Genomic DNA, 15,621 nt, shown 5'->3' with positions numbered 1-15,621 from the left:
AGGACCAGGGTCATGTAGGGACTTGCCACTGCTAAGGAGCAGGGTAGGAGTTAGGAAGAAATATATTCTTTTCTCTCTCCTCCCTTCCCTGGGTCTGCATCCCTTCAACCCAACGGTTGTCTTCATCTGTCTGAGCTGCTATAACAAATCACCATAGACTTAGTGGATTATAAACAACAGAACTTTATTTCTCACAGTTCTGGAGTCTGGAAGTTCAATATCAGGGTGGCCTTCAAGATCAGCATGGTCAGGTGAGGGCCCTCTTCTGGGTCGCAGACTTCTCATTGTATTCTCATATGGTGGAAAGTCCTAGGGACCTCTATGGGATCTTTTTTATAAGAGCACTAATCTCATTCATAAGGGTTCCACCCTCATGACCTAATCACCCCAATGTTCCCAACTACTAACACTACCACCTTTGGAGGTTAGGATTTCAGTGTATGAATTTGGGGTGGGACACAAACCTTCAGACCATAACAGCAGGAAAGTAGCCAACAAAGAGCTGGCAGTCAGTAAAAAAGTCAGCTTCTTAGGTCCCTAAGCAGGAGAAGAAGGGAGAAGAATCAGTGAGGAAGGGATAATGACCAGCATAGCAGCCTTTAGACAATCACAGACTTTTTTCTCTCCTTCAGTCCAACCATCATATTGGTACCAGATTGATCTTTATCAAGTGCTTATTTCATCATATCCATTTTCCCAGCTTTAAATCCTCCAAGTGTTTTCCATTGCCTAAAGGAATGATCCATAAAATTTCTGGATTATGTACCTCATTGGTTAAAAAAAAACAACTCTGAACATGTGTCCCAGTTCATTTATTTATTGCAGGTGTGGGCTGCAAAGACAGAATGTATTTAAGGGGTCTAGTAGAACTTTGATCTTAAAGTAATAGTGGGAATTCTAAAAGAGTTCCAGTTGGCAGTGGGGAAATGAATTTTTTAATATTGAGAGCCATCAGATTACAATAATAATAGCTCCACTTTTGGAGCACTTGCTATATACCTGGCATTATGCTAATCACTTTACATATATTATTTCATCTGCTTATCATAGCAACTCTTCAGGATAGGTGTAACTATGAGAGAAGTTAAGTACCCTGCTCATGGTCACATGCTTAGTGAGTAGAGAAGCCAGAATTTGAAACGGGAAGGAACTCTGTCTCCTTAATGGAATCTTTCTTCCATTATACCTCATAATTAAGACTAGACCTTAGAGAAATGTCTCATTCTGAAGAATAAGCTCGTGTTCTATAGAAAGAGTCAGTGCATCAAGAAAGTGGATAAATGAAAGGAGGCAATCTGAAAAGGCTATATACTTTATGATTCCAACTATATGAGATTCTGGGAAAAGGCAAAACTGTGGGGACGGCAAAAAGATCAGTGGTTGCCCTGGGTTATGGGGAAGGAGGGATGAATAGGCAGAGCAAAGAGGATTTTTAGGGCAATGAAACTACTCTGTATAATACTATAATGTTAGATACATGCCATTATATATTTGTCTAAACCCATAGAATGTACACCAAGGGTGAACCCTAATGTAAACTATGGGCTTTGGATGAACAGTGTAGGTTCATCAATTATAAGAGATATACTCTGGTGGGGCACTTAGATGATGCGGAGGATATGCAGGTGTGGGAAAAGGGGGCATATGGGAAATCCCTGTATCTTCCTCTCAATTTTGCTGTGAATACAAAATTGCTCCAAAAAATAGATTCTTTAAGAAAAAAAAAAGAAAGGAGATGGATGTAGGCATGAGTCTATAAGGATGGGACAGTTAGAAAAGATAATGCCTCTAGAGATACGAGAGACCACTCAGAAATGCACAAGAGAAATGTGGATTCCAAGGAGTCATTTTATGCATTGGGAAAAGTGGAATTCAGGAAGACATTGATTGAAGAATAAGCTATTTTTATCAAAAAATTGATAAAGTGCTCACATTTCCAACACTGCCTGAACACAAAGCTTTGTTCCACTAGTCTATTCCTTCTCTCTGTTCACTGTTCTTATAAATTGCATTTCATATATACTCTGCCTTCTATGGTGCTCTAATAATTGGTCTGCTTACAACCTATAAAGACAGAGCATTTATGCTCTGCATTTATGATTTGCGTATTTTCTATATATGAATGCATATTTTCTATATATGAATAAAATTTTCTCAAAAATATAAGGAAAGTATGATTCTGTATGGAGGCTGAAATAAGTCAGGGATATTGTATCCACTGTTCCTTGGTAGATACAAACAATTCTCCGGCTAAAGGTATTACATGTGATAAAAATAGCATTAGGCTAGGGGCTGGAAAACTGGCATTCTGGCCCCAGCTCTGTGATGACAATAATTGTGTGGTATGGGTAAAGTACCAGTTCTTTCTGAGCTTGAATTTTCTCATATGTAAAAAAGAATGTCCTCGAATTCCTGTTAATGTTCTGTATGGTTGAACATAGAACAAGTCTCATCCTCAAACTGACTCCATAACAGATACTAAAATAGAATCGCAACTCTTCCCCGACTGCGAATCCCCGTTACCTGATATTTCAGAGCAGAGCTTGGAAAACATTTTCTAAAGAAGGCCAGATGGTAAATATTTTAGGCTTTGCAGGCCATGCAGTCTCTGTTGCAACTACTCAGTTCTGCAGTTGCAGTGAAAGCAACCACACACAATACATAAATGAATGAGTTTGCCTGTGTTCCAATAAAACTCTATTTACACAAATGGGTGGTGAGCCAGATTTGACACAGAGGACATAGCTTGTCCATTCCTGTTTGAGGACATAACTTTGTGGCAGTCAGTGCAATTGCAATTTCCCTTCAGTATATATATATATATATATATATATATATATATAGAGAGAGAGAGAGAGAGAGAGAGAGAGAGAGAGAGAGAAACCTATATTCACAGTAATTAGATAAATAAGGCATTGGAGAGTTGGAATGGGAAAGAAAGAGAGAGGGAGGGGGGAGGGAAGGAGGAGAAGAGAGAGAAAATAGAGAAGAAGGGAAGGAAGGAAGGAAGGAAGGAAGGAAGGAAGGAAGGAAAGTGGAAGAAGAATGGAGAGCAAGAGTGGAGAGCTTTGTGAAAGAGCATTGGGAGAGAAGGTTGGATGACATCTGCCATGAGTGAGGGGCATTGTCAAATCGGAAAAAGCTTGGCTTTGGCATGGAGCTAGCCTAGCAGCTAAGTTTGGACAGACCAGTTGGGGTGTGGGTGTGTAATGCTGAGGCACACCCATCACCTTGTGAAAGAGGTGGCACTGTGTACTTGAACGTAGTGTGGTGCTGAGTACCAAGGGGAAACCCACTGAATGTTTGTTGAGTAGAGAAGGAAGAGAGGGATTACTCTCACTTTATAGACGAAGAAATTCCATTCTACAGCCCTGATGCTGTGTGAAGTGGAGGAAGCCATTGTCCTTTTCCTAGGGAATCTACAAGGAAACAGAATTCCATGAGGAGGATATTGAATTTCATTCCTGAGAGAATCTTTCGATGTCCTAACAGGTCCAGTCCTCCTCAGAGAAGGAGAAGATTGTTGGTGGCCTTGGGGGGATGCCCATAGCCCAGGCCTGCATGATACAAAATGTGGTCACGAGGAGATGGGAAAGGGGCCTGAGTGCTTACCGTGACCACTGTTTCCGTTGAGTTCAGAATCAGAAGCTGTCTTTCCTCTCACACAGTCTCCCCTTTCCTTCGCCCCCCCCTCTTTTTTTGAAGATTTTATTTATTTATTTGACAGAGAGAGACACAGCGAGAGAGGGAACACAAACATGGGGAGTGGGAGAGGGAGAAGCAGGTTTCTCGCTGAGCAGGGAGCCTGACACGGGGCTCCATCCCAGGACCCTGGGATCATGACCTGAGCCGAAGGCAGACGCTTAACCCACTGAGCCACCCAGGTGCCCCTCTTTCCCCCCTTTTGATTCTGAATTCTGATGTGGCAGATAAGAGGGAGGAAAGCTGAGGATGGACTTCCACACTTGGGGCAGAAAATCAGATTCTGGGCCTCTTTCCTGGAGCTGGCTGGCTGTTGGCATCTCGAGAAGGTAGGCCAGGGTTAGGAAAGGGAAGTTGGGACAGTGTCTTCGGGTAGAACAACATTCTTCTCTGTGCCATCACACAAAAGGAAGAGGAGAACTGGATTTTTAGGGAGTCTTAGAAACATGGAATGTGAATAAATCGATTAGCCAACAAATCTATAAGATTTCCCACAAGCCAATGCACTTAATATAGAGCTGGATTACAGTTTGCACGTTTTCATTAATTTTATTTCACAAACTAGAAATTTTACTATGCAAATCGTATAGAAAAATAACCTTAACCAAGCGCACCAGCACCTGTTGGGATTTCTTGTTGTTTCTTTGGTTTTGTTTGTTCATTTTGCTGGCACTGGGCCACTGGGGTGGAAAGTGAAATAATAAATACATTCAGGGTTTGAAATTGTTTGTTAAACAATATCCTGAAAGGTGATTGGAAGGCTTTCTCCTTTGACAAATAGCATGGTGATTGGTGTGTCCTTTTTCCCTCTCTTTCTTGCCTAAAACAGAATGAAGAAGATGAGCAACATTTATGAGTCAGCTGCCAATACGTTGGGAATCTTTAACAGCCCTTGCCTGACCAAAGTTGAGCTGCGTGTGGCATGCAAAGGCATTTCTGACAGAGATGCTCTTTCCAAACCAGACCCCTGTGTCGTCCTCAAGATGCAGTCCCACGGGCAGTGGTTTGAGGTAGGCGTGTCCAAGGAAGTGGACAGAAGCATGGCTGGGGGATCTGTTCAAAAATGTGTTTGTATTTCCTGTCTTCCGGTGGTTTCTTTTGATGAGATGGAAAATTCTTGAAATGAATATGATCACATTTCTGCTTGTATAGTGATGTTCTGATGCGGCGGTTTTAATGCCCTGGATATTTTGACGTTTACCCTTAATCTGTGTGCTCACTGTGGATTTAGGGACCCTGGGGAAGAGCAGGGAGGATTGCCTTTCAGAGGCCACATCACACAACATTTATTTTGGGGAGGGAGAACTTAATATTAGCTATATTCTACTGAGGGCTCATCAAGGGTCAGGCACCGTTCTAAGTACTTTATGTAAAATAACTAAGTTTGTCCTCACAACCATCCTCTGAGGAGCAGAGACAGACGAGGAAACACAGAAAGGTTAAGGATTTGGCCAAGATCATTCAGCTTGTGAATGGAAAATCTAACATTTACACCCACGCTGTTGGGCTCCAGAGCCTGAACTCTGTATTGCTATTTTATACTTAGGGTGGGCACCAGTGTGTGTGGTCTTGGTTTGTGTGGCAATATTGCAGCTTGAATTTTGCAGTTGGCTTTTGTTCATTGATTTAAAAGTCAAAACAGGTTGGATGAGGACGGTTTTTGTATGTTTTGTTTTGTTTCATTTTTTGTTTTTGTTTGCTTTTAGATACCTGGTCTGAGTAAGCAATGCTTTAAAGCTCTGTTCTGAGGTGAATGATGGGATAGGGAGGAGCAGGGGGTGAGGCAGAGGGAGAAGTAATTATCATCTCAAAGGGCACCAGGTACTCTCCCTGGAATTTGGAGAAGGGATTTGAAGCCATGCTGAGCAGAGCAATAGTAGACAGATACTTGCTTTGGGTCTCTTACAGCAAGCTCCTCAAAGTCTTCAATACTTCTCCCACCTGTTTGCAAATAGCTGAAAGACGCTCTTCTAGGGAGTAAAATCTTCCATTCCACGGAAGAAAGAAGGCTCCAAAGGCCCGAGAGGCAGCATGTTTGGTGGGTGAGCCGATGAAATTCAGGTGGAGGCGACTTGCATGGGGGAATGCAGGACAGATGAGCAATTTGGGGGTCTTTAACCTCAGACTTATCCAGGGCTTATACTGTAAACATAAAACAGCATTCACAGGTATCTTAATGTGTAATATCTTCTTTTTCCTTCTAAATAGTCTCATTGACTTTGTTGGTGGGTTTTATTGTTTTTTATTTTTTATTTAACAGAATGAAATGGCAGCCTGCATTAGGAAAAAATCACTCCTTGAAAATTAGAGGAAAGAAATTAGAAAGAATTCATCTCCTAATGCCCCCTCTACCTAAGTCAACTATTGTATATATGTCTTTTCCTCTGGCGTTCATATTCTTATATGATTCTTAGCGTACATATAAAATTTTCTTTCCTCATTTTATCACTAATAATAGTATGTTTTTGTGTATTGATGTAATATTCACAATTATAATTTTAAAATGCATAATATCCCAACACATGAATTTATTTAATAATTTTCCTTTTTTTTCACTTTGAAGTTCTTTCCAAAAATACCCTATTTCAATGAACATCTTTGTGCATAAGGCTTTTCCCTACTATCTGAATGAGTTCCTAGGAGACATTGTCAAAGTAGAAGAACAGGTACAAAGGATAGGAGACTTTGGGGGCTTTTCGTACAGATTGCCATGTTGCTTTTCTAGAGTGCTCTATTAAGTGTTGCTCAAAGTATGGTTTGCACACAGCTACCAGCTCACAAACTCTTTGTTACCGGTGCGCAGATAAGAAACTTGTGTCCCAGTGTAAATTGATTCACTGCTTCCTTCATTTAAAAAGTCTTACTCTTTAAAAACAGTAATGTCAGTTAAATTTTCAGCATATGTAGCAACAGGCTGATTTATAACCTGGCACTTTGAGAAACACTTCTGTAATATACTTTACACTCTTTTAACAATATACATTCAGGATACAGTTAGAAAAACAGAGCCCATACCAGGTAACTAATAAAGGATTTAATTCAGGGAATTAGTAATAAAGGAGTTGGAAATGCTGAGAACTAAATAGGGGCAGTGTGGGAACCCAGGCATTAATGGCAGGAGCCTGTTACTTTGCTTAGGGTGTGGTAGTAGAGTGCTGAGGCCGGCTTGCATAGGTTTGTGAAAGCTGACTCTCGGTATTCCGAAACTTTGCAAGCAATTTTGGTGTGGGTATTCACACCACAGACATTGGCAAACATTTTAAATCAGGGCTCACCTCCCACCCAGAGCCAACCGTTACACATATATCAGCAGACCACTGGTCAAGAGGGGCCAAAGAAGGAGATGGTAGTACCATAACCAAACAGCCATCTAGCACAAGCTAGATCCATGGAAGGGGGCACCAATCTGGTAGGAGCAAAAAATAGAGGAGATGCAGATGGTGCTGGAAATGCTGCCTGAAAGGGAGAGGAGGATACCCCAGCATCTGCCTGCCTGTCGCTCTCATGTATCCCATTAGTGCATTCCATTGATCAAATCTTGATGGAAGCCCGTTTACAAGGTTTGCATGGAAAGGGTATAGAACGTACTTGAGAACAAAGAGGTAAATGACCAGCACATAAACCTTTGACAACTCACAGTAACTTGAATAATCATTCTCCCTCTCAGCAAGTAATGCATATTTGTTTACTGCTAACACCTACTTTTCAGTACAAATTCAGCAAGTGGTATTATGCTAGGAGTTAGAAGCGTACTGTGTGACAAGTTAAAAACATCTGACAGTCTATTTAAACCATGTGGCTACTACTATCTATGTTCAGTGAAGGCTAGCAAACATGGACAGTGCACTGGGATAACATTTATTGATGCGTGCATTTTCCTGTGTCTACCCCTCACAACATGTCTGGATTTACAGAGAGATTTCCATGTACACAGTTACAGAGTTGAGAGAAAGCCTTGCAGAAGAGAATTCATGTTGGCTCTGCCCATGTCTTTTTTATGGGGAAATCTGGTTAATTGCCTAAGTGAAGGGGAAAAAAAAAAGAGGCTAAGCTAATTTGCATGACAAAGAGATTGTTGGTGGGGGCTGTGTGGGGGTGAGAGAGAAAAGCAGGGTGAGCTTATCTTTCAGAGGGAATTTTGAAGTTTGGCAGAACAGACTCTCTCTAGATCAGCACTGTCCAATGGAACACCCTGTGATGATAGAAATGTTCTCCATCTGTGCTGTCTAGTGAGGTAGTCCCTAGGCACATGTGGCTACCGAGCACCTGAAAGGTAGATAGTCTAACTAAGGAACTGAAATTTTAAAATATTCAATTTCAATTAATTGAAGGGTAAATGTAAATAGCCAGCGTGGTTCCAGAATCTGGCCTCTAAAGTGATCATGAAGCTGTAAACCTGATTTTTAGACTCAAAAAGACCTACAGTCTGACCTTCTGTGCTGTTAATAGTATTAAGGGTCAATGAGGATAAACCTATGTCTTTGAAATACTGGAAATCAGTTGGTCTGAAATACACAAGAAATTGTTGCTCTTTGCAAACCAGCAGAGTTTGGATGAATAACTGAGGAGTGAGAAGAGGGAGAGATACTTTTGTTTTCTCCCGGAATATGGAGGTGAAACTTTCAGTATTTCTTTAGTGGCCATGATTTTAAACTGTCACAAAGGAAGGAAAAGAATACTTGTAGATTGGGGGGCACCTGGGTGGCTCAGTCGTTAAGCATCTGCCTTCGGTTCAGGTCATGATCCAGGGTCCTGGGATCGAGCCCCGCATCGGGCTCCCTGCTCAGCGGGGGAGTCTGCTTCTCCCCTCCTCCAAAACAAAAACAACCATCAGGGCTTGTGTTCCCTCTCTCGCTGTCAAATGAATAAATGAAATCTTAAAAAAAAAAGAATACTTGTAGGTTGGAAATGCATTCGAAACTGAGAGTTTTAGACTTAACATTTAATTTCCTTAATTTGGAATCATACCCATTTAAAAAAATCTTCCCCTGCATGATGGCAGTTGTATATGGTGCAGTATAGTGTAATGGTATATAGACCACATTTCATTTTCCAGTGAACAGTGGAAATAATTTCCTCCTGCCTTCTGGTGAGTACTGATGTGTTCACTAACTTTGGAAGTAAAACATCATAGCCAAGTGGGAAAAATTAACACTTCTCAGGGATTCAAAGACAAGGGCCCTTGTGAACTAAAGACTTTTATTTAGTTTCCTGGAGAGTATGTTCATCCCCTGGGCACATGGGTGTTCCTCCATGAAGCAGAGCTAAGCCCACAATGCCATGGCCCTTTGCAGAAATCCTACAAATGGCATGTACTTGTCTTCATGGGAAAAAGACAAATTATTCCTACACTATAAGGATGTTGCTCCAGTCACCTTTTAATTCCATTTTTACATTTAATTTTAATACACAGTTATTGAGTTCCTCAATAGGAAGCTCTAAGTAATTCTGAAAACTAATTACCTTTGGATCAATTCCATATGAAAAGCATCTCCTATATGAATCGTGTGCTTTGGTAGATTGTTGGTAATAACAGTAATTGATAGTAATAATAGTGTGGGTCCTATCAAAGTGTTATCAGTGTACTCCGATGTGAGGTTAATTATTACTTATAATATATATCCATATATTTATATTCACAAAGGCCATCTACTATATTATTTCATTTGCTTCTTATAATAGTTTCATGAAAAGATGTTACAGACATTGAAATTAACTCCAGCATCTATTGGGTATCATGAAAGAACATGGTTTGTACCTCAAAGACCTCAGAGTCTCCTGGAAGAACTCGGGTCTTAGGTTCAAATGGTCATAAGTCCTTTAGGAAGAAGGCTCAAAACAAGGTAGGGACTTAAATTAACTCTTCCTTTCCCCTGAACCTGTGGTGGGTAGATGTTTTATGGCATTTCAGCCTATCTAAAACCAATGTTGTGGGTGGACCCACACTGTGGTTCTTATTATGATTGCAAGATGTCTTTCAACAATAACCATCAGGGAAACTTTGAAAAAATAAAAGTTTATTACTTACAGGACCTGGAAATTAGATAGCATACCTGGGGCCACACAGCGAGATCTTGGGTAGAATGAAGAAAGGGAAGGTGCACACAGGCCAAGGGTTCTGTTTTTATTGAGAGTTGAGGGTGGGGACCTAGGGTTTGGCAGGCTCACTCATTATTGATGAATTTAAATGTAGGAACGGGAATTTAAGTGCAGGAAGGGAAAAACAAGGGGCCCAAATGGTCAGTTTTCAAAATCAATCAGGATTCCTGAAACAAAAGAAGCATCAGTACGGGGAGGTGGCCTGGCTCTTTATGAAGTCCTGTGGCTGGCTATGTGTTTATTTGTGATAGTCCCTCTTTGAAGTGGATGCCTCTTTGAAAGCCTCAACAAGAGGCTCTGGGTGGCTCAGTTGGTTAAGCGGCTGCCTTCCACTCAGGTCATGATCCCAGGGTCCCAGGATGGAGCCCCGTGTCTGACTCCTGCTCAGCTCCCCCTGCTTGTGCTCTCTCTCTCTGTCAAATAAATAAAATAAAATCTTAAAAAAAAAAAAAGGTTTTGAAAGCCTCAACAATGGAAGCTTAAATCCGTACCTGCTTACCACAAACAAAAACAAAACAAAACACCATCAGGGCTTATATTATAGCAGACCATCTCAAGGGTGCATAGGCTACCATAATGTGCAGTGGGGGTAAAAATAAATTGCTCTTTCATCGCTCCTTATTTTCCATCCTCTCTCCCCCACTCCCAGCCCACCCAGGTATAGGGTCGTGGTTTGCCATATGATTGACATCTGACTAATTGCATACAAGGGGAAATATGAGTCCGTGGTGGTGAGCTTGTCCACTCCCAATAAATAGGATGTGAACTTTTTCAGCAATTCGCTTTTGGCTAGAGGGCTCACTGGACGAGTTCTGTGGAACAAGTCTCTTTCACGTTTGGGACAGGAGTGAGCCATCACCCTTTTGTGTATGAGCACGCAGCTGAAGCCAAAACAGTAGTTTTTATCTGTAACCTGTAACAGAGATAATCAATTTTCTGTTGCTCCAGAGTGCTAGAATTTTATAAAATGGGTCAAATATGAACATTTGTGTGATGACAAAATAAAGTAGCCATCTATATATGTTGATACCAGCTAGGAACATCCATCATTTCATATATATTCTTTCTAATCCTCACAACTACCCTGCAAGGGAGACTCTACTAACCAGGTAAGGAAACTGAGGCTGAGCAGAATTAATGAATCACCCCAGGTCACACAGCTATAAGTAGTAAAGCTGGAATCTGGTGAATCAATCTATATTTTCTTTACCTTACCAGAGGTTGCAAGCTTGAAGCTGGAGGCCTCTGTCTAGTCCTACACATATTTTGTTTGCCCTTCATGGTGTTCAAGCAAGTTTGTATTGTTTGACCAACACCTAAAGATCGGGATATTTTTTCTTAAACACTCCAGATTTCTGGTTTCTGTAAGTAACCAGAAAACTGCAACGTGGAACCTATAGTCCTCGTGTAGCAGTGAGCTGGACGTGGGTAGCAGCTGCCCATTTCCAGAATATGGGTTTGTCCTCGTGCTTCCTGCTGGCTGGCCTGCCCTATTCACTTACCCTACTAGCATGGCCCATGTGGGTATTTGAGTTTAGACTATACTCCTGCACCTGCCCCGGCTGGGTCTCTGAAACACAGTTAACCTCTCAATTGTGGACACAGACAAGAGCTGAGAAATGAAAAATTAAGTCAATTATAGTATTCCCTCTGGATATCACAAACAGCCTCCTTTTTCAAAAGATTTTCTGTTCACACTTTGCTGACTTGCAGCGTTTCGGTGGCTAACACCTGGCATGACAGATGATAAAAAACAACAGTTTTCTTCAGTTGTTCACAAAGTTTTCACTGTGGTTTTGCATCAAACTCCCATTTGGGAAAACTTTGATGCTGCTTTCTACCTCCCCCTTAACACATCCTTAATAAGAATAATTTCTTTCCTTTAAAAAGGTGGTATTAGAAATCTTACTCAAAGCACTGAATAGAAAACAAAATGAAACAGTAGAATCAAAAAAAAATTTCCTCTGATGTGACCTGCTACCCGTGGTCACATCCCTTTGACCAGAGACTGCAGTTGCCTGATGTGCACTGTGGGTAAGTGATGCACTTGAGTAAAGGGAAAGAAGGAAACTGCATTTCATAAGATGCCAAGTGGCTTTCTTATCAATGACAGTTCAAAATTGTCAATGTCATGGTGTCTGAGAGCGGAATTGTACAAGATGGGAAATTGGGGGCTGCAAATGAGGAAAAAACAATTTGAACTGAAATTTTATGTTGACTAGTAATTCTCTTATGTGCCTTGGAGATGATTTATCAGCTGGAAGAATAATGTCTGGCCTCCTGAAGAGAGGAAAGTGCCATGACATGGGCTTCATTGCCTCCTTAGCTTGAAGAACCGGTGAGCCACACTCTGGACATTCAGATGGAGCACTGGTCGCCATGGCTTTTTATAAGGTAACTTGAGTCTCATGATGAGTATTTGGAAGATGATGTTGCAGTTCAATGAAAGAGCTTCAGGAGGCATTTATGATTTATAGCCCTCTGCCTCTAGCTTAAACCACCTTCAGCATCTCCAAAGAGATATTTTCAACACGGTTCCTGGATTCCTATTTTAATGTTTAACTAGACTCACTGCTGATAATCATCTCCTTAAGAAAATCATATTTCCTTTGTAATTTCAATCCGTTTACTCTTTTTAATTAACTGTAATGGTGGTTTATTAATGACAATACCCTAAAATGTTGGGAGTAGTTATATGCTGTATCAGGTAATCCCCTAAGTACTTTATATATGTCATCATATATAATTACCAAAACAACCTTACAATTTGAGCCCCATGTATATTTATAGACAGGCACCGAAGAATTAAGTAATTTGCTCACAGGGCACCCAAGTGTAAGTTGAGGAGTCATAGCAAATTGAACCCAGACGGTCTGACTCCAGAAACTATGCTGCCACTATCCTTCATTGCCCTCCTCTGAGAATGATGAGTGCCATTCTCCAAGTGTATGCCATGTGTCATGCCTTTACATGCATATTCATATAATCCTCATGACAGTGTTAGGAGATGGAGGCCGTGCTTACCCATTTTACAGGTAAGGAAACTGACACATAGGAAAGTACATGTCCAAGGTCATGAGAAGAGGAAGAAGTGGCTATAGGATTTGAACCCAGGTCTTTGTGTCTCCAGTGCCCATGCCGTGACTCTGTGCCTCTCTCATCCTGGCCTCTGTGGAAGTAGAGTAACTTCATATACTACGACTAGGCATTTAAAGTGAACATGTTTGGGGTGCCTGGGTGGCTTGGTTGGTTGAGTGCCTGACTCTTGGTTAAGGCTCAGGTCATGGTCTCAGGGTCCGGAGATTGAGCCCTGTGTTAGGCTCCTTGCTCAGCATGGAGTCTGCTTGAGATTCTCACTCTCCCTCTTCCTGAGCCCCTCCCCCGACTCATGTGCACTCTAAATAATAAATAATAAATAAATAAATAAATAAATAAATAAAATCTTTAAAAGATAAAATGAACATGTTTTCCTCTCCTCAGAGAATCCAAAAATTCATTTAAAACTGTTTGCATTTATCTTTTTTAAACAGAAATTAAGTTTGTTTTGGTAAATACTTGAAACATCCTCCTCATCCCCCAATTTATATGGTTTCAGCCTAACTTCCTAAAGGTTTCCAGTGGTGCATGGCATAGGGGTCCTGAGCTCAGGCTTTTGAGGCAGACTATCCAGATTGAAGTCCTAGCCCAGCCATCGTTAGCTGTGCCAATGGGCAAATTACCCAAACCTTTTTGTGCCTCAGTTTCCTCACCTATAAAATGGGTCCTCGTGGTACCTACCTACCATTATGAGGATTAAATGATTCAATGCTTGTAGAATGCTTATAATAGTTATACAATAGAGTTAGTGCTCAATAAGTGCTATGATTATGGAACATTAGTCATTTTTCGAGAACTATTTTCTAAATAAAGATGTGCTGTTTGGTCCTCAAGTTTTCTGAGGACTGATGCAATTAAAAGAGCCCTGTGACTAGAGGCAGAGCAGTAGAGACATATCTGGAGGTTACTGGAAAAGTAAATTCTGGGACACTAAAGTTGTGACCATTTTATTGATTTTGCATCCCTAGTATCTACCACAATGCCTGACAAAATAGATGCTTGTCATTCAGTAAGTAGAGGGATTTCATTTCCATGGTCCATTTCCCCATGTTCACCTCCAAAGACCCTTGGATTTTTTAGGAGCATCCTGTTCTCATTCAGGAGAATAAGAACCCAGCTTGTTAGAACTCACCTACACCATTAGGCTTATTCTTTTTACAGGGAGAAAGGATTATTGGTGCCTGAGGAAAGAAGTTTGATTTAAAGGGATTTTCTTTATGTGTTTGTATGTAAATTGTACAGGCAGCATTTGTAACTGTGTTGAATGGAGTCACAAGATGATGCTTGAAGGACATTTCCTGCTACTCAGGGATGCGGACCATGGACTAGTTTGTAACCAGGCTCTATTAGCCTCTGTTTCCTTCCTTATATCTTTTTGGTTTTAAACTTCATTGTGTTCCTCTTCTTTTCTCCTCTTCCCTTTTCTTCCTCTGGGGAGAATGAAGTGGAGAGGGGCAAGGAGAGCTGTAGCTGTGATTAGTGTTGGAGACTGGGTCTCCCTTTGTCTTCTCCACCACAGGCTCCATCTGGATTTATCCTCCTCCTGGAGGCGACACTATGGGAAACAGAGTAAATTATGTGAAAACACAGCTTCCTTCCACCTAGTTTTCTCCTCTGTCTGCTTCAAAAGCAACCTGAGTGTAGATGAGGTAGCAAGTTTTTCTTGTTGGCTTCCAGGGATTAAATGGTTTTTTTTTAAAGGCCATAGAAATTCCTGGAATGAGATTGAAGTTCTTCAGTGTCTTTATTTGAACCTTAGGGCACAAATAATTCTCAACTTCCCCCTTCTGTGGCACCACACCATTTGCTTTGAAAACTTATAGTGTTCGGGGTGGAGGTGAGGCTAGCTACTTTGGAGGTACTGCAAACATTTGTTTGAGATATAAATATAAATATAATTTTTTGCTTCTCAACTTTGATGAGGCAATTTGCATATACAATACAACCGAAAACATCCATTTTGGATGTGTAGTTGGATGAGTTTTGACAAATATATACACCATTCCTATCCCAATCAAGATATAGAACATTTCCTAGAATATGTGTTAATTAAAATATATAATAGGGGATGCCTGGGTGGCTCAGTCAGTTAAGTGTCTGCTTTTGGCTCAGGTCATGATCCCAGGGTCCTGGGATTGAGCCCCACGTCAGGCTCCCTGCTCAGTGGGAGTCTGCTTCTCCCTCTGACCCTCTTCCCTCTCATGCTCTCTGTCACTCACTCTGTCTCTCAAATAAATAAATAAAATCTTAAAATAAAATCTATAACTGGAAACAACATAGATAAGTTTCAACACATCAGAAACCACTAACTCTCAGACTGTGTTCTCATTGATTGACATGATAGTAAGTGACAGAAATTTCAACTTATAAAATATATTTATACTAATAAAATTCACCTTTAACTGTTAAGTATACTGGGGTTCTGTGTAAGATTTTTAAAAGAGGAAAATATGGTTCTATAGCTAAAAAGCATTTGAAAAGTCAGAGAAAGAGTACCATAAGAAGAAAAATAGACCCAGAGCTGGTTTAGCTCAGAATCAAACTAAATTATTTATGCTGTGACTCACCAGGCTTCCCATCAACCTGAAATCCCTGTGGCTGACAACTTAGGAAGCTGCCATAGCAGCCAGGCTTGATCTGAAGTCAGTTTGGAAACATGTCTGAGGTCCAGCACAGGTTAACTATGTGACCTTAGAAAGTCACCTAACATCTCTGAGCCTCTCC

The 15,621-nt window shown here is 40.9% G+C and overlaps 1 protein-coding gene across 7 annotated transcripts in view; it reads left to right on the top strand.

Moving 5' to 3' along the window:
• The window catches only part of CPNE4 (copine 4), a 499,753-nt gene that overhangs the window by 130,049 nt on the left and 354,083 nt on the right, over nucleotides 1-15,621 (top strand). For 5 of the 7 annotated variants that reach the window (XM_027586332.2, XM_027586333.2, XM_027586334.2 and 2 more), the window contains one exon: nucleotides 4,532-4,712. The exons of 1 other annotated variant lie outside the window; for it this stretch is intronic. In XM_027586332.2, the coding sequence (XP_027442133.1) occupies nucleotides 4,533-4,712 (180 nt within the window). In that variant the 5' untranslated portion in view covers nucleotide 4,532. Of the gene's footprint in view, nucleotides 1-4,531; nucleotides 4,713-15,621 lie in introns of those variants that run through there. One more of the 7 variants, XM_027586339.2, reaches the window with a different exon arrangement.

The sequence above is a fragment of the Zalophus californianus genome, chromosome 1, assembly GCF_009762305.2.
Source record: "Zalophus californianus isolate mZalCal1 chromosome 1, mZalCal1.pri.v2, whole genome shotgun sequence".
In the NCBI taxonomy this organism is placed as follows: domain Eukaryota; kingdom Metazoa; phylum Chordata; class Mammalia; order Carnivora; family Otariidae; genus Zalophus; species Zalophus californianus.
Note: the sequence above shows the minus strand (reverse complement) of the source record. Positions and strands in the feature narration are given on the sequence as shown.